The sequence below is a fragment of the Natrix helvetica genome, assembly GCF_964273705.1.
Source record: "Natrix helvetica genome assembly, chromosome: 1".
In the NCBI taxonomy this organism is placed as follows: domain Eukaryota; kingdom Metazoa; phylum Chordata; class Lepidosauria; order Squamata; family Natricidae; genus Natrix; species Natrix helvetica.
In genome coordinates, this window is record NC_138548.1 from 308,887,900 (window position 1) to 308,914,930 (window position 27,031).

General features: G+C 36.8%; 1 protein-coding gene across 3 annotated transcripts in view; it reads left to right on the forward strand.

The window, feature by feature from the left end:
* CACNA2D3 (calcium voltage-gated channel auxiliary subunit alpha2delta 3) overlaps positions 1 to 27,031 on the forward strand; it is a 631,895-nt gene that overhangs the window by 576,539 nt on the left and 28,325 nt on the right. For all 3 annotated transcript variants that reach the window (XM_081935818.1, XM_081935819.1, XM_081935820.1), the window contains 4 exons: positions 3,667 to 3,737; positions 22,971 to 23,046; positions 24,563 to 24,615; positions 25,960 to 26,015. In XM_081935818.1, coding sequence (XP_081791944.1) covers positions 3,667 to 3,737; positions 22,971 to 23,046; positions 24,563 to 24,615; positions 25,960 to 26,015 — 256 coding nt within the window. The remainder of the gene's footprint in view (positions 1 to 3,666; positions 3,738 to 22,970; positions 23,047 to 24,562; positions 24,616 to 25,959; positions 26,016 to 27,031) is intronic.

Genomic DNA, 27,031 nt, shown 5'->3' on the forward strand with positions numbered 1-27,031 from the left:
AAAATAACGAATACCATGAGATGAAAAGAATTTTTAAAAGACGCCTTGCCCCAAAGCACGCAGTTTTCTTTTCAGAGGGTCTGAAATAATTACCTTTCTGATGGTCTGGAATAACGAATTTTCATTGGGTGGGTCTGCTTTTAAGCTCATAAAACTTTAGGTTATAGAATCCCTTCTTCAGACATGTCTACCATGCCTGAAGACACTTATGTTACATATGGATTTCTCCTCAAGCTTTTTGCCCAAATTTAAAAATGTTTGTGTTTAGATTTTGAACATTTTGGTAATTCTATTTGAGCAAGTTAGGGCAATTGATAATTGCATATGAAATTTAAAGGATTAATGAAGTTATTAGAAAAGGAAATAAAAGTAGAAGACAATACGTAATCTGGCTTTTAGCCAAAGCTGATGCAGTAGCTGAAGTCTTTGATTCTGCAATAAAAATTATATAGAAATTGTGAAATATCAGAAGTCTGATAGCACCTTTTCAGGCTAACAACTTTTATTAAAAGTCATAAGCAGAGATGGGTTTCTGCTGGTTCGCCCTGGATCACGCGAACCAGTAGTGGGGGCAGCGGAAGGTTCCACCCACCCACCTGGTCGCACGAGCGTGCGAGCGAGCGCACATGCACGAGTGAACCAGTAATAAAATAAATTGAAACCCAACACTGGCCATAAGCATTTGCAAATGTTTACAGTAAGCCATTTAACAAAAAGTCACAGCCAGAACAGATGTTACCAGATGACTCCATAGTGTCAGGCTTCTATCTCTTCCATGATAACTTTAAATATGATAAATGTAACATTTAATCTTTTTGAAGTAAACAGAGCCATAAGACAATGGTCCTTGCAATAGTAACATACATACATACATACATACATACATACATACATACATACATACATACATACATATATATATATATATATGTTTTCTGAGGTTTTCGCGGGTGTTTGTATGTACATCTTTGGTTGTTCGGGTTTTCTCCACCATGGAGATGTGGCAAGACCACAAACGCGAAGCAGCTCACCAGCAGCTCACCAGCAGCTCACCAGCTCAAATCCCTCTGCAACTCAGACTAACACAAGCACAACCAGGCCCCCACCCAAACAGAACACGCCCCCATCCAATCAGAGCACAGCCAAACTCCCATCCAATCAGAGCACAGCCAAGCCCCCTACCAATCAGAATACACCTCCACCCAATCAGAATGCAGCCAAGTTCCCACCCAATCAGCTCAAACCCCCACTGGCAGTTAAAAAGAGGAACCAGCTGAGATCTCACATTGCTCCTGGAAGCACCAAGCCGGAAGCACCAGCCTGAAGATGATGAATGAGACTTCATTGAAACGTTGTGAAGATACTTCCAATTCTACGCGGGAGAAAACCCGAACAACCAAAGACGTACGTATATATATATATATATATATATATATATATATATATATATATATATATATATATATATATATATATATATATATATATATATGTATATACACACACACACACACACACACACATACATACATACATACATACATATATATGTTGTATTTGTACTGATAAATTATTTATATATATATATATATATATATATATATATATATATATATATATATATATATATATATATATGTTGTATTTGTACTGATAAATTTTATATATATATATATGATATTTTCAGATGCAGGGCACAATCAAACGCTAACGAGCAGATATCTCATTTCTTCTCTGCTGAATTTATCCTGGTTTTCCCCAGATTTATTTTAAAAAGTTATGTAACTCAACTGACTTTGAGGGTTGATGAAGGGGATTCTTTAATTGAAAAGTTCTGTCAGTGGAAAAACTACATTGGATTCCACTAATGAATATAATTTATGGAAACAGGACTATAACTTGAAAAATAATGGAATATGCTTCCATTTCCCTTTTATGGGAATTTTATAAACATCCTTTTTCATGGGTTGCTGAAAAAGCAGTACAATTGCATACTCTGCAAAATTAGTCTTATTGTATATACAGTAATTGGGCAGATCAAATTAACTTCTGTAGAAGAGAAAATTCTAGACATAATCTAGGTAAAGTTAAGCAGAAAGTTATGTTCCATGATTTTATTATATACAAACCACAGATTTTAATTTTTCTGAACAATGGGAATTAAAACTGATCATACCCCCTGTTTCAAATTAATTAACCCATATTATGTTGAAAGTTAACTTTTAAAGTTGATTAATGACTCTTTATATTTTAAGCATAATTTTCTTTTTTCCCCAGTAAATTGGATTTCTTCTGAAAGGGAGGCATGTTTAGACTTATTTGATGATTGACATCCTCAGACAGACCTTCAGAACGGAATGTGTTCAAGCTATAAAATGCAAATGCTTGTACCGAGTTTTACCAACTCAAATTGTGTGTGTGTGTGTGTGTGTGTGTGCATGTGTTCCAGCATAACTCTGGAATGCCTTGAACAATTTCAACCAAAGTTGGCACATAGCTCTGGAGAAAAATACCCAGTGGGGGTAAGACACCCCTAACATCCCTAGAGATGTGTGTTCTGTTAAGATACAGCCTGTTGTGCCGTATTGCCATATTGACTTTTACTGTACAGTGTAGTGGAGCTGCCATGGTAATGGCTTCACAGTACTCCACAAGGGTGTTCCCTCTGGTAAGGGGGAAAATCCAACATTAGAAATTATGTTTGGTCCTGACATTTTCCTCCTATAAATAAATACCCGGGCAACACCAAGTTATTGGCTAGTTGGGATATAAAAGGGAGATCTTACTATATTAACAAAAAAAAATCTTTCATTTTGGGCCTCACTTGTAATTTCATTGCCAGCAAACTCCCAGATGCATATTTAAAGCCAAGTCTATAACTTACATACAGCAAAATCAGTATTTTATTAAAGCAAACTTAATAGAATTCATGCAACATTTTTTCCCCTGTAGAAATGCTGAGATTACTTCTTTAAGGAATAAACAAAAGTTGTTCCTATACTGCAAAATTACATATGCTGCATATATGGGGGATTTGAATGTCAAGGGAAAAAGCCTACCCAAATCTCTTAGGGATTGGCCAGAAAATCCACAACCTAAAACTTTGAATTCTTATCTCAAACTTATCTTTGTCAATTCCTTTTTAGGATAGTAAATAGAGTCTAAATAGTTCATTTCGTAATACAAAGCTAAATATTTATGTATGTGATTAAAATGTAGAGCATTAAATAGGTTGTGTAGGAATTATTAAAAACACTTTTTATTATTTGTTTAGAATTTTCTTTCTAACCCTATTTATACTTTTGTGAAATAGAACTTTGATCAAATGGGTTTATGTTCAGATTAGAGCATTTTCTTTACAAGCTTGAGTTCAGCACATTATATATATATATACATATATACATACACACACACACAGATATATTTCCAGCATCAGATGTTACACAAGAAACTGCAATCTGTTATGTAAACTCTCACAACTTTCAAGGAATTAGTTTGTAAGCTTTATAATTTGTCGTGATATTTAAACCCTTTTCAACTTTTACAATAACAAAGGATTTCATTTCATGTTTTTAAAAAAATTCTGATCATTTTATAGGAATAAAATTGTAACCAGTGTTGATTTGCATTTATCTAAAATTTCTTGACATTTTCCTTTGGCTTCAGACTGGAAACTTCTTTGGTGAGATTGAAGGTGCAGTGATGAACAAATTGCTAATAATGGACTCATTTAAAAGGTAAGGATGTACATACCTATTTCGTTTTGCTAAAATGAGCATTTATGTCCAACACATGGAAGGATTATATCTATCTTGATCTTAGTGTCCTGTATTTCAATACTTCTGTTCAGGTAACATCCCAAAATGAAGTACATCTTTGTGGCAAAATGCACTCATCCACTGTTATTTGTAATTTAACATGCTTATTCTCCAGGATGATAGCCAACCCAATATTCCCACCACAGACAAATGAAGAATCAAAGTGCAATTTCAGTAAATCTCTGTGATTGTTCCCATGAACGGCATAGTGGCCTAATGGTGGAGCTCTCGTCTAACAATCAGGAAGCTGTGAGTTCAATATTAAGTAGTAGCAGGTATTTCTCTCTTTCAGAAAATATCTGCTGTGAGCTTCACATAGGCATCAGGAAGGGCATCTGGCCAGTAAATGCTCAGCTGCATTCAATTGCCCTGAATACATCCCGATGCAAGGGATCACAGGATCATTAAAAGAAAAAAAAATGTGGTTGTTCCCATATTTATCCTCCTTATTTCAGTGCTGGGGAAGGATAGTCGCATATTGAGAGAGCATTTGTCTTTTATAGGAATGCAAGTGTGCATTAAAATCAGCTGAAAGGCTAGGCCAATTCAAAAGAAACAAACTATTTGGCATTATACAGTAGTGAAGTAATTCTGTCTGATTTCATTCCTCATGTTTTCTTTACTATAAAATTATTTCTCCTCCCCTCTCAATTTTATTCCAAAACATCTTCCAAGATGGATTAGGCTAGGAAATAATTTGTGTGCAAGACTATCCAGTGATAGTTTAAGTACTTCCAGAGCTGAAGTGTCATTTTTAAATCAGTTCATTTTTAAATAAGTAACCAGGATTTCAACCATATTGGAGAAGAGCAACACTTACAGATGAGGTCTTGGGCTGGTAATTCACTACAAAAAAAATGACTTGTTCTAATTTAATACTGCTTCCAATAGGTTGTAATAAATCTCACAAGACTGGAACGCTGCCTAGTAGCCATATAGTGAAGGAAAGAAACAAAAGTGAAAGTGGAATGATGGCTGTAAGAAAAAGTAACTATCCTGTATTAAAAGATATTAAAAGTATAAATTAATCTTCCAACAGAATGGATGGAATGTAAGGGAGATGTAAAAAAAAGAGAGAGAATAAGCTTCCTATTATGACATTGGACAGTACACAGTTTACCGTATTTTTGGACTATAAGACACATCAGAGTATAAGACGCACCATGATTTTGAAGAGGTAATCTTTTTTTAAAAAAAGGTTTGCACTCTGCAGGCCTCCAAAACACTCTGCACGCCTCGTTTTTTGCAAAAAAAAAAAAAAAGCATGCAGAGCTTTGGGAGGCTTGCAAAGTGCTCCTAGGGGCTGGGGGGGGAGGCAAAACAAGCAAAAATGGCCCATTTTTCACTCATTTTTGCCCTTCCTAACCCCCAGGAACACTTTGCAAGCCTCCCAAACCCTCTGCACATCCATTTTTGCAAAGGGGCGGGGTTTCGGTAGGCCAAAAATGCTGTGTTCGGTGTATAAGACGCACCCAGATTTTCACCCTCTTTTTTGGGGGGGGGGTACATCTTATACAACAAAAAATATGGTATGTCATGATCTTACAAACAATATAAAAACTGAATCAAAGCATTAAAAAAGCAGAAGTCTGGAAAAATAGCATTATTTCTAATAAGCTGCTTATCTTGCTAGGGGCTGTGCCATTCACTCTAGCCCAAGGCTTGGAGGAACTGAACTTTAAAAGCTTGTTTAAATAAGAACTGGGCAGGGACAATGCAGATTTCAGAGGTTGCAGGGGGAGGATATTAGAGATACGTTGGCTGGTGACATAAATGTGCATGTACAATTGAAAGATATATTTATGTATAAAACAATATTGCTGACGTGTCTTTCATAATGATAAGCTACACAATTCATGCTATTTATGTTGATGCAAAGGGACTTTGTGGGAATGGATGTGCTTAAAATGCAGATCTACCATCACTTAAGAAAACCACACCTGGTAGGAACCCAAAAAGTTGATCTGTACTTGGAAAGACCTTCGTGGGCAAAGAATGAGATTTCCAGAACAATATACTCTTCCCCCACTGGATATTCTCTCTGCCAGTGGAGGACATATATAAAGCCAATCCAAATATCCTCCAATCAACAAACTGAGGGCAGAAGGAGGAGGGTGAGGATTAAGAGCAGTGATTCGTATTTACAAAATATTTCATGCTTTTTGTTAAATGTTCTATCTGACAGGAATAAAGCACAGAGACTATGGATAAAGTGCTGGTATCCATTTTTATAATTCTGATAGTTAATTTGGAATGGGTCATGGATTAAACATTAATGTTTATAAAATTCCCAATATCAAAGTCAGCCGAGAATAGCTAAGCTCCACGTTGAAAACCCCTTATAAGAAATATGAGCTGTGATTTAAATACAAGGAGCTGGCTATGGCCAAAAAAATTGTCAAATTATATAATTAGACTTAAAGCTTCCCAGAGACACTTGGGACAATGAAATGGGTATAAATTTAATAAATAAAATAAAATAATTTCTCTTTCTTTTCTTCCGCAAAACTGATACTGGCTGTTATGAAATAGAAAGTCAACCTTTTGTTTTATTTTCCATTCAGGTGAGGGAATATTTCAATCTAAAAATGAGTATACCAAACTAGACCGTAGGATAAGTTGTATAGGAATCCTTTCAATGGAATTTTAAAATAATTTACTTGAAACTTGTCCTGGGTCTGCAGCAGTATAGCAGTATATAAAATTTTTAAATTTTAGGGACTTAGAATCTTCCCATAGCTACTACTGAGTAACCTTAGTATCTGTATAGTTAGGAATAGTTTTTTCCAGGAAGTTCCATCAGCTTTGACTGCAGTGAATTTAATATATACTTTGTATAAAAAGTAGATATAGGACTTTACATAAAAACATGAATTACCATGCTCCATCAGGCCAGGATCTAACTTCCCGAACTAAAGTTTTCCTGAATTTTACTGAATTACAGTACTCAGCAGTGGTAACCATTGTCCATACTGGCTACACTGCTTGTGGTTGAAATTTAAACTGTTCGGAGAGCCAGATGTCTACTCACTATTTACAGTGATAAACTCATTGTCCCTATAATAATTGTAGGATTGATGTTAAACTACAAAGGCAAACAGGAATTTGATTCCTTCTAAAATATTTTCCTTTTATGTACAATCTCTAACATTTTTAATTTTTATTTTGTTTTGACACCTTCATTTATCTATATGGTTTATATATGTATCATGTTCTCAGTGGCCGTGTGTGTGTGTGAGAGAGAGGGGGGGGATTTCCCCCTGTAATAGTGTATTGGATCAAATAATAGTTGGTTGATGTAGCCAAGAGGGCCTTTGCACAACTCCATCTGGTGCTCCAGTTGAGCTCCTTCCTGAATTGGAAGGCCCCTTGAAATTGTCACCCATGTCCTAGACACAGACTTGTGCAATGCAACAGCAATATGCTGAGATCTTTGCTTCACATTAGTTGTCAGTTTGCTTTGGGTTATAATTCAAGGTGTCGGTCATCACCTTCAGAGCACCGTATGGCCTAATGCTAGGTTATTGCCTGTCTGTCATGTTTTCTGCATAGCTAGAAATGCACACAGAATTCATGCACTCTGGGTTCCTTTGATTAAACAAAGGTCTATCAGGACTCAGGAGTGATGCCTTTTCTATCCATGGACCTGCCCTCTAGCATGAAATCACCACTGAAATCCATATGCCCGTCCTCTTAGTGTTTAGCAAAGTCCTGAAGACTTGGTTGTCCTTGCAGGCATTGGGTTGACGGTGATGGAGCCACTTTTCAGATGGTATTTTCTTTTTGTTTTTATAGAGAGAGACTGGATTCCATTTTGTTTTGTTTTGCATTTTTATTGGTTATCATATTGTGAGCTGGCCAAGGCTAGTCTGGAATTAAGTTGTGCCAACAGTGAGTGAAGTAAATGCATAAAACAATTACAACAGAATACGTGTTTCCACTTACATATTTCCACTTGAACTCGTGCACAAAGTTCCTTCTGCATTTTTTTATATATATAATATTTTTTATTTTTAAACAAACAAGCACCGACAAACATAAAACCATCTTCCATTTTCGTACAGTGTGTCGGTTACAAAACTCCTCACCATAGTCTTCATTTACAATTTATATAGAATCTTGTGTTATCAATCTAATATATATGTATACAATTATTATACAATAATACAATACAATAGTAGAGTTGGAAGGGACCTTGGAGGTCTTCTAGTCCAACCCCCTGCCTAGGCAGGAAACCCTATACCGTTTCAGACAAATAGCTATCCAACATCTTCTTAAAGACTTCCAGTGTTGGGGCATTCACAACTTCTGGAGGCAAGCTGTTCCACTGATTAATTGTTCTCACTGTCAGGAAATTTCTCCTCAGTTCTAAGTTGCTTCTCTCCTTGATTAGTTTCCACCCATTGCTTCTTGTTCTACCCTCAGGTGCTTTGGAGAATAGTTTGACTCCCTCTTCTTTGTGGCAACCTCTGAGATATTGGAATAATGCTATCATGTCTCCCCTAGTCCTTCTTTCTCTTAAGCTAAACATACCCAGTTCCTGCAACCGTTCTTCATATGTTTTAGTCTCCAGTCCCCTAATCATCTTTGTTGCTCTTCTCTGCACTCTTTCTAGAGTCTCCACATCTTTTTTACATCGTGGCGACCAGAACTGAATGCAGTATTCCAAGTGTGGCCTTACCAAGGCATTATAAAGTGGTATTAACACTTCACGTGATCTTGATTCTATCCCTCTGTTGATGCAGCCTAGAACTGTGTTGGCTTTTTTGGCAGCTGCTGCACACTGCTGGCTCATATTTAAATGGTTGTCCACTAGGACTCCAAGATCCCTTTCACAGTTACTACTACTGAGTAAGGTATCACCTATACTGTACCTGTGCATTCCGTTTTTGTTGCCTAAATGTAGAACCTTACTCTTTTCACCATTGAATTTCATTTTATTAGATAGTGCCCAATGTTCAAGTTTGTCAAGATCCTTCTGTATCTTAAGCCTATCTTCTGGAGTGTTGGCTATTCCTGCCAGCTTGGTATCATCTGCAAATTTGATGAGTTCCCCATTTATTCCCTCATCCAAATCATTGATGAAGATGTTGAAGAGTACTGGGCCTAAAACAGAGCCTTGGGGTACTCCACTGCATACTTCCCTCCATGTAGATGCAGTTCCATTGAGAACTACATGTTGAGTGCGGTTGGTCAGCCAGTTACCAATCCATCTGGTGGTGATGCTGTCTAACCCACATTCTTCTACTTTATCTAGTAGTAGGTTATGGTCTACCTTATCAAAAGCCTTACTGAAGTCCAAGTAAACTATATCAACGGCATTCCTCTGGTCCACTAATTTTGTCACATCATCAAAGAATGCAATAAGATTAGTCTGGCATGATCTGTTTTTGACAAATCCATGTTGGCTTTTGGCTATTACTTTGTTTGCTTCTAGGTGTTCGCAAATTCGTTGCTTGATTATTTTTTCCAGAATCTTTCCTGGTATTGAGGTTAGGCTGATAGGTCTGTAGTTTCCTGGATCTAATTTTTTCCCTTTTTTGAAGATGGGAACCACATCAGCTCTTTTCCAGTCCTCTGGTAGTTCCCCGGTGTTCCAGGATCTCTGAAAGATATAATTCAGTGGTTCTGAGATCTCGTCTGCTAGTTCCTTCAGAACTCTGGGGTGTAATCCATCCGGTCCTGGTGATTTGAACTCATCTAGGGTAGACAGGTGCTCACTTACCATTTTCTTCCCTATTTCAATTTGTGTTCCTAATTTTGTGGTGCTGCTTTTGATAGGTTGGACTGTTTTATCCCTTTGTGTAAAGACAGATGCAAAACATGAGTTAAATAGTTCTGCTTTCTCCCTGTTGCTTGTCACCTTCTTGCCACTTTCTCCTAGCAATGGACCAATTGTTTCCTTAACTTTTTTCTTGTTTTTAACATGTTGGAAGAAGCTTTTTTTGTTAATTTTTACTTTTGTGGCAAGCCTTTCTTCATTGTGAGCCTTAGCTTTCCTCACTTCATCTTTACAGGCTCGGGCTATTTGCTGATATTCTGCCTTAGTTATGTCCCCCTCCTTCCACTTTTTATACTTACTTTTTTTGTCTTTCAGTTTGTCAGATAGTTGTTTATACAGCCATGCTGGTTTCTTTTGGGAGCTGTTGTTTTTCTTCTTCATTGGTATTGTGTTAGACTGGGCTTTTCTAATCTCATTTTTCAAAATTTCCCAAGCTTCTTGAGTTGTTTTCCCCTCGAGGATTCTCATCCATGGAATTTTTCCCAAGCTCTCTCTAAGTTTATTGAAATTAGCTTTCTTAAAGTCCAAGACTCTAGTTTGACTTTGTTCTACTACTTGTGTTTGGATAATGTTGAATTCCAATATTGCATGGTCACTTGCCCCCAGGGTTCCTATGGCTTCAACACCTTCTATCATTTCCTCTCTGTTAGTGAGAATTAAGTCCAGTATGGCTGATCCCCTTGTTTCCTTCTCTACTTTTTGGAAAACAAAGTTGTCTGCTAGGTTTGTTAGGAACCTGTTGGATCTTCCACTTGGTGCAGAGTTTGTTTCCCAGTTGATGTCAGGGTAGTTAAAATCTCCCATTACTATTGTGGTGTGCTTCCTACATACCTTAGTTAGCTGACTAGCAAAAAGTTCATCTTCTTCCTCTGCTTGGTTGGGTGGCCTGTAGTATAGACCTATGGCAATGTCATTTCCCCCACAACCTTTAATATTGACCCAAATGCATTCAAGATAGTTCTCATTATTGTTGTGCTCTATTTCTGTAGAGACATAGTTATTTCTTATATATAGTGCAACTCCACCTCCTCTTTTATTTGGTCTATTTCTTTTAAATAATTTAAATCCTTCTAGCTGTATGTTCCATTTGTCAGTTTCATCCCACCAAGTTTCTGTAATGGCAATAATATCATATCTGCCCTCTTTTACTTGAATTTCTAATTCTCCCTGTTTATTCCTCATACTCTGTGCATTGGTATATAGACATTTGAGTCCATTTTGATTGACCTTGTGTTTACTGTCTACATAACCTGTATTATGCCTGACTGCCCCTATTTTCTTGCCACTTGTGTGATTCATGCACATGGTATGACAATCACTATTACATGCTTGGTTTTGCTTGACAGCAGGAGTGATAATCTTACCCACACACACATCTATGTTACATGCATTTATAACCCTATGAATTTTAGTTTGCTGGGGACAGAGATGTTCTGTATCTATTAATTCTCTGTCCCCGCTCTTCAGTTTAAATGTTTATCAAGAAAATCTGTGAATTTAATGCCAAGTAACTCAGTTCCTTTCTTGGATGGGTGCAACCCATCTCTTTTGTACAGTTTTTCATTGGACCAGCTATCACTGTTAAACATTTATTTGACTATAAATGTTATTGCTTCGTTTTATGTAAGATATTCTAAATTTTAAATAAATGTATATTATGGCATTTCTTTACATCATCCTACATTCATCCAGTAGTAATACATCTTTATAAAATTCTCTAGCATATTTCACTTCCATATTTTTTTGTCTAACCATTGATAAAATAAATCCCATAATTTATAAAATTGTTTATCTTTGGTTACAAAACTTGTGTGCATCCTCTCCATTATCCTCACTTAGAAATTATATATAATATCATATTATCAATCTAGTATATATGTATACATTATTATCATTGTTAATCATTTATTTGACTATAACTTTATTACTTTATTTTACGCAAAATATTCCAAATTTAAATAAATTCAAATTAATTTTTATTATAGCATTTCATTACATCATCTTGTATCCATCCAATAGTAATACAATCTTTTATCTCTTGCCATTTGTGGTATTCGTATTCTAATTGCTTTTTTATTAAATCTTGTATGGACATCTCTTGGCAACTTGTATTTCACTGCATATCTTGTAAAGGCTCGAAACCCCTCATCTGTTCCTTCCATCACCTTCCCTTTGGTTGTCACCAATGCTCCTGCCAGAATTTCTATCTTTACTTCTGCCATTTTTTCTCCCTTTTCTTGTTCTATATTCTGGAAACTGAGGTAAAATTCTAGTCTGTCGATCTCCCATTCCAATATTCCACTCTTGTCTTTTCCAATCACGCTCAATCTGCTGTCAATATCTCCAATTTTCATATCCATTTGTTCATCTTTTTCTTCAATTTTTTGAAATCTGTCCTCATATTTCATTCTCGTAATATTCTCTAATCTCTTTTCAATGTTCTCTGTTCTTACCTGTATTATTTGAATTTCTTGCATAATCATCTGCAATGTCACTTCCTTTTCTTTTTGTTGCAACATCATATGTTTGGATCTTTTCCTTCAGATAGTAAACACTGCCACTATATAGAAACCAAGGCTCTTTTCCAAACAAAGTTAACAATTCTCTTTCCAAGTTCACTGCAGTCTTTCAACTTCAAGCTTTTCACTCCAGTCCAACTACTGATAGTACCCAGAGGAGCACCTGTATAAACAAGCCATGCTCATCCGACCATCATTTTCAATAAACAAGCTCACAGTCCTTGAAATGTCTTACTTTGCACAAAATTATCAAATGTTCAAACAAAGAAAAGAAACAATATTTCCAAGCTTCTAAGCCTCTAAGTGGCAGTGTTATTTCTTTTCATCTACTTTTAATTCCCTCTTTATATTCCAGGAAAGAAAGAAAAAGAAAATTAAAAAGAAAATACTATAGGGCGTTGAAAAAAGAAAGAAAGTCTTTAAAAAAATCAATCCAGTTTAAAAAATAAGAAGTGTTTATAGAAATTCCAGCAGTAAAAGTATTAAAGAAAAATAACACGCTAAGTTTGACTCAGGCTTAATCTCATCGCTTGACCTCTTCTGTCTTCAATTTTAACTTTACTTTTAATCTTTTAATAATAATAATAATATAATAAATTTGGATTTATTAGCCGCTCCCTTTCCAAGTAGGACTCGGGGCGGCGTACAATGGAGCATATAACATGAAACATATTTATAACAACACCCAACGTACATACATACACAACACACATACATACACGGAGGAGGAAGCAAATTACATCAATAGACAGTTAAAAATCTGTTTTAAAATACCCCAATTGTAAAAACCCAATAAAATTAATATTTAAGAACAATTTAAAAACAGTTTGGAGGAATGGGAAAATTACGGTTGCAATTGAGCCAGGCCGGATAATTGAAAGAGGTGGGTCTTCAGCTGTACACGGAAGGAGCGGAGATCGGAAATCATCCTGATGTCACGGGGGAGGTCATTTTGGGGGTTCTCTCATCTAATAATAAAAATTATCTCACCAATTCGACACACTTTCCCTCCAGCTTGCCTTCCGTTTCTGGAGCTGTCACAACTTTCAGCAGCTTGAATGGCTGTTTCTCTGTCGCCGGAAAAAAGGCCTTCTCCTGGATCTACCAGGGACTTTGCAATGTCCCTGGGATCAGCAGAATGTGCCCTTCTCTATGACTGTTTCTACGGGACGGTTTAGGTCCAAAAGGACCATCCAGCGACAGAGCTATTGACGGCGAACTTGGAGCTTCAAGATCACACGTCCTACCATCGCGATGTCAGCCCTGCTTCTCACACCTTCTGCATTTTTAACTTGAGTTGCCACTAGGTTATATAGGCAGCATGCAAGTCTAACAAATAAATAGGCAAATAAAAATAAACAAAATCAAGAGTCAGACTTAACTCTTACAAACCTAATCCCAAACAAGTTTCAGAATCAAGAATGTTTACATTCCTGGATCATATCGTAGGTTCCCTTTCAGGAAGTTAAATCCAACTCAATCCTAACAAGACCAAGTGCTGTGGGTTTTGGGGCTTCCCGGATTTGAAGGTATTTCATATCTGACTTTGGATTTGGATTGGGGGAAGGCATTTCTCCATTCAAGGGTGTGATGCATCTTGGAGATCCTACAGGAGTTCTGCAAAATGATGGGTGGCAGCTCTGACCCTTAAGACCTTTGCACAACTTCATCTGGGACTAATTCAGACTGCACAAGACCAAGCCTTAAGAACAAATGCATACAACGCCAGAGTTGAGATGACAGCAACAGACAGCAAATGTTTCTCTGCAAAAAAAACCTGAAGAAACAGTGTATTTGCTAGTTAGTTGCTGCAAGAAGATCACACATAATAGCTACAGAAAATGGCATGCAAAGAAACAACAATGGTGCACTGCAAGAAATATCACGTCCCTGCAAGAAAGGAAAAAAGCTAATGGCAAGGAAAAAAACCCCACCCTTTCATGCATCAGACTCAAGCCTTATTTATAATGATATCCAGTTTTAAATTTTCAGTTTTGCCCCCCACCCAGGCAGTGCTTGAAACCACTTTATTTGAAACAACTACTGAATGAAAAACTGCGGTGACCTTCTACCGCTGCACCATAGAGAGTATTTTAACTTACTGCACCTGTGTATGGTTTGCCAATTGCACAGTGGCGGATAGAACAGCACTCCAGAGGGTTAATGTTATTGCCCAGAGGATCATTGATCGCCCCCTCCACTCTTTGGAAGAGCTTTATAGCTCCCTCTGCCTTAAGAAAGTTCAAAACATTCTTAAAGATCCATCTCATCCTGGGCATCCTTTTTTTGAACTATTACCATCTGGCAGACAGTACAAGATAATAAAAACAAGGACAAATAGGCTGAAAAACAGCTTCTATCCCAGGGCAGTAACTATATTGAATTCTAGTGTGATATTTATGCAATATAGGTTTTCAATTCAATTGTACAGCATGTGAAGGATGTGTGTTTGTGTTTTTATTTTTATAGTTATATATTGAAATGGCATTTAATTTTGTTGTACGAGGTGCAATGACAATAAAGTAAACTAAACTATTTGTGGTAGGCGGATTTTTCCCTCTATTCTTTTTGTAATGGATTAATCTAATTTCAGACAATTTTCTTCTGACGCTTTAAGACCAGACTTCTTCTTGGGGCTCAGGCTGGGTCTCCACTCCTGATCATGCTGGCCTCCTGTCATGAGATGTCTCCCTCCAAGAAATCAAAGAGGAGCAATTATTTACTTTCTTGGAGCAGAGATATCATCTCACTGCCAGGTTCCAGCAGGATGTGTCTCAGGAAGAAAACCAGGAGAAAAATGCAACAATCCTTTTGCATGATCCAGATTGATTGCTATAATAATAGTTGGGTTCCTTTTAAACTTAACCATTTTAGTTTAATGCATTGACGAAAACTTTAGTGAAGTCAAAATATTAATAATAGTTGTTGACGTTAAGAGAACAACTAGTGTTAATACTATGTCATATAAAATGAGCATTATTAATATAGTCTAATAGTTAAGAATTCAGTGGGCAAATTAAAGGAATTTGTGCTAAAACAACACACATAAGCTATTTAGATTTATTCTCTGTCTCTCTCCCTCCCTCCCTCGCCTCCCCTCCCCTTCCGTCTGTCCATCCCCTCCCTCATTGAATCATTTCTTAAATGTCTTTTTGGAGGCCAAATCTCTGCCTATTTGTTTAAACAAAATTCTCTTTCTGTGTAATCACTTTCATGTAGTAATTTTCCAGGAGAAGAACATTTTAGAAACTTGTATGAAGAAGTCCTATTAGGTCCTTCCAGACATTATCTAAACTAAGACTGGAGAACAATCAGATTGTATTCTCCTGCACTGCATATGTGCTACCAGTCTTACCTCCAGGTATTGGAAGCAAAATTTCAGTGACACCTTTTTAATTGGTGCTCTAGTATTTAAAATTAAGAATGGAAATGGAGACAAACAGCTCCCATTCTTACTTTTAAATCCATATCCTATATCCTATGGGAGTGTTTGAGCCAATTTCAGATCATTTTCAGTGGTTTGGAAAGGTTTAACGGTCAGGGTGGCAGCAGTAAGAGGCAAACAGCTCCCTTTTTCTGTCTTTAACCCTTTTCCAACTAAAAGCACAAAAAGCTGTCTAAAATCAGCCCAGAAAATGGAGAGTTAAGAGTAGGGATTGGAACAGTTTGTATTGCAGAGGCCTTCTGTCCCATTCTACCCTTCAACCATTTAAAATATATAAACTCTCTTGAAAAAATGACCCATCCCTTTTGGAAAGTTAGGAACCTGGTGAGCAAAACTGAGACACTACACATGGAATTGGACAATATTGGACAAAGTTTGTTTATAACTCCATGTTAGCATTTCCAGATTAGGTTATGAAAAATACTAAACATATACTATCCAGCAATAAAGTTGATGCTTTACTGAATGTCTTCCATTTAAATAAGTCTTGTGAATTTAAAGACTTTGGCAACCTAACTGGGCATTTAATGGGATATAAAATAGAAATAGCTATTTAGAATTATATTCTGCTTTAGAGTGCTTTACAGCCCTCTCTAAATGGTTTACAGAGTCAACACATTGCCCCCAACAATCTGGGTTTTCATTTTACTGACCTCGGAAGGATGGAAGGCTGAGTCAACCTTGACACAGTGAGAATTGAACTGCTGGCAGTCAGCAGTCAGCAGAATTACCCTGCCCCACCACAGCTCTAACAAACTATCAAAATATATAACAAATATTGCTTTACAAATATTGTTGTAACTTGTTGAGTTTCTAACAGAAGGGAAACTCATCAAATTTGCAGATAACACCAAGCTGGAAGGAATAGCCAATACTCCAGAAGATAGGCTCAAGATACAGAAGGATTTTGACAGATTGGAACACTGGGTCCTATCTAACAAAATGAAATTCAATTCTAAACTTCTACATTGAGGCAAGAAAAACCAAATGCACAGGTATGGAATAGGTGATACCTAGCTCAATAGTAATAATTGTGAGAGGGATCTTGGAGTCCTAGTGGACAATCACTTAAATATGAGCCAGCAGTGTTCTGCAGTTTTCAAAACAACCAGACTGTATTAACAGAGGGATAAAATCAAGATTACATGAAGTATTAGTACCACTTGGAATCACTGCATCCAGTTTTGGTCGCCGCAACAGAAAAAAAGATATTGAGACTCTGGAAATGCAAAGAACAAAAATTAGTAAGGGACTGGAGGATAAAATAAATGATGAACAATTGCAGGAATTGGGTATGTCTAGTCTAGTGAAAAGAAGTGGGGGGGGGATATTATAGTGTTCCAATATTTGAGGGGCTGCCTCAAATTGGTCAACCTATTTTCCAAGGCACCAGAAGACAAGAAGCAATGGTTGGAAATTAACCAAGGAGAGAAGCTACCTAGAACTAAGAAGAAATTTCCTGACAGTGACAACAATTAATTAGTGAAACTAATTAACCAGGGGTCGGTTCTCTCACCCCTCCTGTTCAACATATACATGAAACCGCTGGGCGAGATCATCCGTGGTTTTGGGGTACGGTATCATCAATATGCTGATGATACCCAACTTTTCATCTCTACCCCAAACCACCCAAACGATGCCCTCAACGTGATGTCCCGATGCCTGGAGGCTGTGCGGATCTGGATGGGGAGGAACAGACTCAAGCTCAATCCCTCCAAGACTGAGTGGCTGTGGTTCCCGTCATCCCGATTTGTACATCTTGTTCCATCTTTGACGTTAGGGGGAGAAATTTTAGCCCCCTCAGAGAAGGCTCGCAATCTGGGAGTCCTCCTGGATACGCGGATTAGTTTAGAAGAACACCTGATGGCCGTGACCAGGGGGGCCTTTTACCAGGTTCGCCTGGTACGCCAGTTGCACCCCTTCCTGGATCAGGATGCTCTGTGCACAGTCACTCATGCCCTCATCCTTTCTTGCCTGGACTACTGCAATGCTCTCTACATGGGGCTGCCCTTGAAGAGCACCCGGAGGCTTCAGCTGGTCCAGAATGCGGCCGCGCGGGTTGTCATGGGGGTACCTAGGTGCTCCCATGTCACACCCTTTTTAGATGGCCTGCACTGGTTGCCGGTTGTTTTCTGGGTGCGATTCAAGGTATTAATTATGACCTTTAAAGTGCTCCATGGCTTAGGCCCAGGGTACCTGCGAAACCACCTACTGCCACCAGTAGCCTCCCACCGTCCAGTACGATCCCACAGAGTTGGCCTCCTCAGGGTGCCGTCGGCCAAGCAGTGTAGGCTGGTGACCCCCCAGGGGGAGAGCCTTCTCTGTGGGAGTGCCTTCCCTCTGGAATGAGCTGCCGCCGGAGCTCCGCATAATCCCTGACCTCCGGTCCTTCCGACGCGCCCTAAAAAGTAGGCTTTTCCAGCAAGCCGGCCTGACCTGTTAATGTTAATTTTAATTTATTTTAAATGTATTGTTTCTTTTTAAAAAAATCGGTTTGGTCTTTTTGGAAATGGGTTTAATCTTTTTTTAACTTTTGTGATGTGTGTTTTTAATGTTGTACGCCGCCCTGAGTCCTTTTGGAGAAGGGCGGCATATAAATCCAAATAAACCTAGGAATTTAAAAAAAAAACCTGCAACGATTTTTCCTCCAGATGTTGTGGGTATCAGTAATTCAAAACAATGAACATATTGTACATACAGTAATACTTCTTCCTCCTCCTATTTTCTGGACAATCACTGTGAGGTAGGTTGGCCTGAGAGAGAGTATCTGACCCAAAGTCACCAAGCCAGCTTTATTTCTCTTTCTATTGATTATTGTAAGCTACCTGGGATCATTATCTGACATGTGGCCATATAAGTCTTGTACATAAAATAAATAAAATGTTTCTGATTTTAACTAATTTTTCAATTACCCAGAAAACTGGAATATTAAATGTGCATTTTATAAATTACAGCACCTCAGCTGTTTAGTCTGTGTGCTATTTGCTTTAAAAGTTGGGTACCTAATCATGACACAAACATGAATGACAACATCATTTTTTCTGCCATAATTCTATGGCGTTGCCTTCATCTTCTGCCCAGCCTATATATGAGACAGTTCTTAGGTCTTAATGTCCTTAATGTTAAAACAGAATCTTGCTGCTTAAGTCAACACTGTTAAAGGACAATCTCAAGGTGGGTAAAATAGAACCTGAATAATGCATACCTGTACATGAGGTACATCAAGTTTAAGCCTTCTGTATTTTAATTCTGATGAAAGCATGTGAGCCAATGAAATAATAAGCCATTGTAGAAAACAACGTGAACAATTTTGCTTATTCAGGGCAATTGAACTAAATATGTAATCTCTGTTTAAAAGATTATGTCTTGCAGCAACAAGATGCTGTCATTTTTGTTACCACGTGCCAGGCCAATTTATTTCTGCATTAAGTTCCTTTCATCTGATGTAGGCAAACAAAGCCCAATGCTACCCAATGCATTTACATTACGGTACACATTCAGTTTGTTAGCATTCAGATACTTTGGCTAAAGCATTACAGTTAATTTGCATAGAATAAATATAATGTCATGACTGAACTGTTTTTTGGTAACTGACCAAAGAGCAACTATGAGATTGGAAAGCCAGATCTTTTTCATGGATTGCAAAGATACAAAACAGGCATGGTCAGCAAAATGTTGGGGAAGGGGATGATCAGATGATGCTAGATTCTCGCTAGCTTTAGTTAAAGATAAAATAGCTAGGAGAAGATGGCACCAAAAGGCAGTCCAACTCAGTTCTGCTCTGCATTATCCAGTTTGAATTTCTAAGTCTAAATCTACTGAACGTTTTTAGTATTCAACAGCTAATAGTGCCTTAGTCATCACATACATTTGTCTGCAATGCACCTCCTTTGATTGATACAACATCATCTTGCCGAGAAAATGTTAGTAAGGTAGAGAAACCCATCATCTATGTGAAGATGTTTCTTCAATCACCTTGACAAAAAGATTTTTAATAAGAAGTAAAAAGGCAACAACCTGTAGAGAAGCAGCATTTCTCCTTACTAAATGCTTTGGAATCAAATTCATAAATTGCTAAAAGAAGTTTGTCAGCAGTTGGGTTTTCTTCATGGAGAAAGATATAAGGATTATATAATATAAACATCACATTGAGACTGAAACAGGCATTGCAATATTTTTCTCACACTGCAGCCATAACATCATTGTTGCACTGCTTGGGAGAAGCCTGACAGAAATTAGTTTAGTATAGTGGTTAAGGCATCAGGCTAAAAACCAGAAGACTGAGTTTTAATCCCACCTTAGGCACAAGGTCAACTTGATGACCTTGAAGTAGTCACATTCTCTCAGCCATAGGAAAGAGGCAATGGCAAACGACTTCTGAAAAAACCTTGCCAAAAAACTGCAGGGACTTGTCTAGACAGTCTTTGAGAAACAGTTACATATGGTTTAACACCGGGGAGGATGGGGGGGGGGTGTGTGTCTTACAAAAGCCTTCACCAGGACTGACTTTTTCCAAAGAATTTAGAATCACAGCCTTCTAGGTTAGATATATTAATGGATCAAAAAAAACTTATTTGCTTAAATATTCTTCACAGTATTTTAGGATCTCATTACAATCCTCAGATAGACTTCTTTGTTCTTTGAGATTACCCAGAGGTTTTTAGACAATATGACAAACCAACTCAAAGAACAGAAAAGTGTTTGAGATGATTTAGCAGCATAAAATTAAGAATAAACCACAGGCAAGGTTGTTGCTGTTTTCATATTATGCATTTTCTGGAAACAAATTTTGGTTAGCCATTCTTGCTTGCTTATTCATTCATTCATTCATTCATTCAATTTGTGTTACCACACATCTCAAATTTGTGACTCTGAGCAGTTTATGTAATTAAAACAAACAGAAAGAATAATAAACAAAAAGCAGATAACAGTAAAAACAAAAATAACCCAATTAAACCAAATTGAAACCACTATCCCCATTAAAACCCCATAAACATCAAATGAGCTACACTCTACAATAATGCAAAAAATATGAAATGTTCTTTCTGATTCAGTTTTAATCTGGAATCAGCTATCAGGGAGTATCAAATAGACATATGAGCAATGTGTCATATTCACAGTCATATGACTCTGGGGAAAGGGGGAAGAAAAGATGAGAAAGAATAAGTCTTCACCATTCCATTCTTTCTTTCCCATTCTTTCTTCAAACATCTGAGAATAGATTAAAATCATCATATCACAGTGGAAGGGGGTTTGTCAAAATTGGGGAAGGTCTATTCTAAGTAACATAAACCAAGGGTCTCTATCTAAATAAAGTAATAGCCAAAAGCCAACATGGGTTTGTCAAAAATAGATCATGCCAGACTAATCTTGTTGTATTCTTTGACAAAGTGACAAAATTAGTGGACCAGAGGAATGCCATCAATATAGTTTACTTGGACTTCAGTAAGGCATTTGATAAGGTAGACCATAACCTACTACTATGTAAAGTAGAAGAATGTGGGTTAGACAGAATCACCACCAGATGGATTCATAACTGGCTGACCAGCCGCACTCAACATGTAGTCCTCAATGGAACTGCAGCTACATGGGGGGAAGTATGCAGAGTACCCCAAGGCTCTGTTTTAGGCCCAGTACTCTTCAACATCTTCATCAATGATTTGGATGGGGGGAAATGGGTAACTCATTAAAATTTGCAGATGACACCAAGCTGGCAGGAATAGCCAACACTCCAGGAAATAGGCTTAAGATACAGAAGGATCTTGACAAACTTGAACATTGGGCACTATCTAATAAAATGAAATTCAATGGTGAAAAGAGTAAGGTTCTACATTTAGGCAAGAAAAACAAAATGTACAGTATAGGTGGTACCCTGCTCAATAGTAGTAACTGTGAGAGGGATCTTGGAGTCCTAGTGGACAACCATTTAAATATGAGCCAGCAGTGTGCAGCAGCTGCCAAAAACACAGTTCTAGGTTACATAAACAGAGGGATAGAATCAAGATCACATGAAGTGTTAATACCACTTTATAATGCCTTGGTAAGGCCACACTTGGAATACTGCATTCAGCTTTGGTTGTCACGGTGTAGAAAAGATGTGGAGTGCAGAGAAGAGCAACAAAGATGATTAGGGAACTGGAGACTAAAACATGAAGAACAGTTGCAGGAACTGGCTATGTCTAGTTTAATGAAAAGGACTAGGGGAAACATGATAGCAGCATTCCAATATCTCAAGGGTTGCCACAAAGAAGGAGTCAAACTATTCTCCAAGGCACCTGAGGGTAGAACAAGAAGCAATGGTTGGAAACTGATCAAGAGAGAAGCAACTTAGAACTGAGGAGAAATTACCTGACAGTTAGAACAATTAATCATTTGAACAGCTTGCCTCCAGAAGTTGTGAATGCCCTAACACCGGAAGTCTTTAAGAAGATGTTGGATAGCCATCTGTCTGAAACGGTATAGGGTTTCCTGCCTAGGCAGGGGGTTGGACTAGAAGACCTCCAATGTCCCTTCCAACTCTGCTATTGTATTGTATTGTATCTACACACACATACACATATCCAGGTAGCACACAAAACTATGACCCCCAATGGAGGAAAAATGTCCTCCATTGAACTGGTCCCTGGCACCCAAAATGGTTATGGACTACTGGTCTAAGTCGCGTTTTCACCAGCCTCCTCTGTTTTTGGACATCAAATAGGCCTTTGGTTCTGGAAATACCTTAATAAATATATATAGTTGACAACTTGCTAAATATAATCATTCAATTCACCGAAAAAAAACACTGTCTTTCATACTTACAAGAGTATCCTGGATATACGTGGATCTAAACATACATAACTTTAGCTGGGGGTTTTTTTTCATGTCTTTATTTGCAATGAAGCGTTCGATTTTATAATTATTTTTTAAATTCACATTTAAATTACATTATTTTCTTTTATATCCTGTGTCTCATTTGTTTCTTCCATTTTACATAAATATAGAGAGAGACTCTGCATATGGATGTGTGACAGACTATTTTGAGGCATCAGATAATACAAAATATTTTAAAGCCCCCCCCCCCCCCAAAAAAAAATCAAAGTACAATCCTATTTTAGTATTGTTTTTAGAATTGCTAAAGGGGCAGAAACCAATACTTTAATTTTTAAATGCATATTTCTATTTTGTGATTCAGTTTAATACTCACAATTTCCTGACAGTTTTATTCTATCCTTAGACTTACACATTTTTTTCTTTACATTTTATTAGATTTAACCTGAGTATGTATTAATTCTATAATCTAACCCCTTCCTTTAAAAATGATGTTGCTATTTTTGCCTTGCGAGCAAGTCTTGTTGCATTTCACATTATTTTTTGGTTCATTTTTTTTCCCTTCTAGTCAAGCAGTTTTTTATTCTTCTCTATAGAATTACACTGTATGACTACCAAGCCATGTGTAGAACAACGAAAGAGAGTAGCGATAGTGCCCACACCTTATTGGATGTAAGTATTCTTCTACTGCTTATTATTACGTTGCCATTTATTTCTAATCCTATATATCCTTATCAAAGTATCAATAACCTTTATTCTGGTGTGTTTGTGGTGGCCAACAAAACATTATGGTAATTTTTTAAACTATTAGCTCACATGAATGTTGAAGACTTTTCAACATGTTTGCCCCTAACGTAGGCTTGCATCCTGGATTTGTAAATCGCCTGTAAATATATAACTTTGTATAAGTATAGTAAGCATTTCATATATTGTGTGATTACATTTCCTAGAATAATACCTTTGATCACAATGGGATGTGTTTTGGAATAGATGCATGAAATTGTACCATAATCCTCATTTAGCAGGAACATTGGGAATTTTAAAGACAATGTTATATTTGTTTCTGGCCAACTTATAAAACATGAATATTTTCTTATATTATAACTATAAATCATCAGTATAATCATTGTTGGATCAAAATTAGAATGATTTTATAAGTGTTATAAAATAGGAACAATTACTACTGATTTGTTTGATTTATATCCCACTTTTCCTCTAGGACCCCAAGAAGGCATATGTACCACTATCTTCTTTATTTTCTCACAAAAGTGTTGTGTTGGGCTGAGGTTGTGCATGAAATGATGAGCTTTCATGACCTTGAACCAGTGTCTCCCCAGTTGTAATCCACATATCACATTATTGATCTATAGGTTTTTACGCTTATGAATTAAATAAAGTAGTGGCCTAACTCTAACTTTCAAGCATTCTAATCAGGAGTTTATGATAAGAGACATGATTGATATAAAAAGAAAAATCACTACCATGAATAGTAAGATGCACATAAATAAATTCATCGAGGGAGGGAGGGAGGAAGAAGGGAGGAAGGGAAGAAGGAAGGAAGGAAGGAAGGAAGGAAGGAAGGAAGGAAGGAAGGAAGGAAGGAAGGAAGGAAGACTGTATTTATGTAATTTTAGCCTCATATCATTCTTGCAATCTTCGAAGAAATATTTGATTGGGGACTGTTAGATATACTATTAGTGCAATTCAGCAAATTTGTTCAAGCATTCACTAAATGCTTCTTAAATTTTCTAATAATGAACAAGTGCATTTATAATATGAGTTATATTTCATATAAAACAATATGGTTTATATCTCATCTATAGAAGTTTTTGAAACTTTCTAATCATTCTAAAAGTGATATCATGTCTGTCCTCATTTATTGTTCTTTTGAGCATTATGATTTTTTTGGATGATACTAGAAAATGCTGTAAATGAATGGTGGGCCAATAGTTATAGAATAAATTAGTCTGGGAAGTGATAAAAGTGATAAAAATTCAAGCAACATACTATTATTTTTGCCAATAATTATATCACACATAAACATCACAATAATAACTGTGCTAAAATCATAACATTTTATTCATTTGTAGAAATGTTAATGGATTTAAAACAATGATATTTATCTGTCACTTAATATATAAATATTATACATCCTGGCTTTTTGATTAAGTAATTTGTTTGTCTTCAGCCTTACAAAGCTTTCTTTGCTGCAGTCAAATGGATTGTGACTGAACTTGTCTTGTAAGTAAAACTTGTTCTGATTTGAAGATCATACTTTTCCATCTTTCTTTCATTCTTCTTGTTGTATCAGTTGAGTAATTTATGTACACTTTCAAATCCTTATTGTATAATTTTAGCAGTTTAAAAAGTACTTAAAGCCTTATGGATTTCACAGTAATCATTTTCAAAATATAAACTAATAGTGCAATTCAATACATGCCTACTCAAAAGTAGAATCTTATTATTTTCAGTGGAGCTAACTCCTCGGTAATTCAAATATAGGATTGCAGCCTAAATTTATTACTGTGGTTGCACTTAGATGTAATATAAATATTTGGCTGATTCCAGTTCTGCTTGGGTGGGCTACTAATGTGTGTATTTTCTCAGAGGATCTTCTGTTGTTCTCTAATTTCTTAAGTGATTGCAGCCCTATGATTGGCATATTTGAAGTTCATGCAAGATCTAGTGGTGTTTTTCACATGATATAGAGCTCCTGTCAATTCATAATAGTTTTGAAGTATGAATGGATTACACACTTGAGTGGTAATTTCTTTTGAATAACTAGACTGCACCATTAAAACACAAAGAAGCTGTTTGGTGGAGAGCACAAATGAACAATCTGTAATGGACCAGGCTTATTACTTTACAGATATTCAGGATGCAGGTTTAAATGAGATTTCTCATAGTGGGTGGAAGGGAATGTGTGCATATGATTTATTGCAAAGTAAATCTTCAAAATTCAAAATAAAATTGAACCTTGATGATGACTGTAGAAAACATTATGGGTATTACAGGGTAAAGTTCAGAAAACTTATTGCTTCTCGATTTATTGTTTATGATAGCCGTTTTTCCTTTCAAACTGAACATTTGAAAGCTACTACTATTGACTTTAGCCTTTACATAAGCATGATTTGAAGCTGACAAATTTTCACGGGGAAGTTGTATTTTTGTATGCGAAGGTTTTATCATTTGCTGATAAAATCAGAAATAATATTTTACCGTTCATGAGCTATTGGGGAAATTTGAGATTTTGACAGCCCAAGATTGAATGTACGCATCATGGGTAAATTGTTCTCAGTAGTGGAGCAATAACTACTGCAGCTTGTTATGCACTAGAAAGTGCAATAAGGTATATTTTAAATAAAATTCTTGGCTACAGAACAGTCTAGCAGCGATACCAATTTCAACAGAATTTGAAATTGTAAAATGAATTCAGCTGGGAGAAAATGTACAACTATAGCAGACTATATCTCATCATGAGCTTAGTTTGATGTCTGTTTTTGAACATGCTGGAAAAAAGTATTACTGACAGTTAATGGTATGAACATGTCAGATGTAATCAAATGATATATTTTTGTGGCTTAGGTTTCTGGTGGAATTTAATCTATGCAATTGGTGGCATTCAGATCTTATAGCAAAGGGTAAGAATAATTTATACTAACAGATATATATTAACACCTGTGTTATTTGCTTTTATAAGAAGTCAATATTCCACAGGAAACTCCAGTTTTCCCAAGGGTATGCACAAAACAGAAAATTATTTTCTTTTGAGTTCGGAGTAGGACATTTTAACAATAGTTTTTGGACTTAGATGGCTTTTCTAACACTACCTTAGTGATATGATAATTACTGCATTGTGTTTATTTTTTTCAAACACTGGGATTGCAGTAAACCAATTAAAGTTTCTTAGAGATGACATTGCTGGAAAAGCATGGGAGAGACAGTCACAACAGCAGTCTTGCAAGAATCAGTTCCAGTGCAAAAGTATGTATTTCCACCCATAGTTTTGCAGCTCCTGTATAAGTTCTATGCACCCAAGAAATACATAATCTGGGCAGAAGTTGTGAAAGAGAAAAAAATGAATTCCTATTCCCTAGTGGTGGACTTGTCAAATTGTTGTTGCTAGTTGCAAAATCATGTCCGAACCATTGCGACCCCATGGACAACATTCCTCCAGGCCTTCCTGTCCTCTACCATCCTCTGGGTGGCTTACGCCGCCTGCTTCGGTGACTCCATCCAGACACTTCATTGCCTGTCGTCCCCTTCTTCTTTTGCCCTCAATCGTTCCCAGAATTAGGCTCTTCTCCAGTGAGTCCTTCCTTCTCATTAGGTGGCCGAAGTATTGTCCAATACAAGGAGCAAATTATGTACATCCATTGCTTTTTGTAGTGTAAGTTTCTGGTGGAATTTACAGTATGCAATTGATGACATTCATAAGTAAATGGCTAATATGGCTTTTGGATAGAACATTTTTTTATGGCACACTGTACTGAAAAAGAAATCATCTTGGTGGCTTGTCAAACAGCTACCTCAAAGCAGTGCAAGCCACATTGTATCATCCAGCTCATTTCCCAGAGCCACTTGGTTGAGATAGAGAGTTATAGGAATTAAATAAATATTTTTTTTAAAAAATCCTATGTCATCACTGTAATATTCC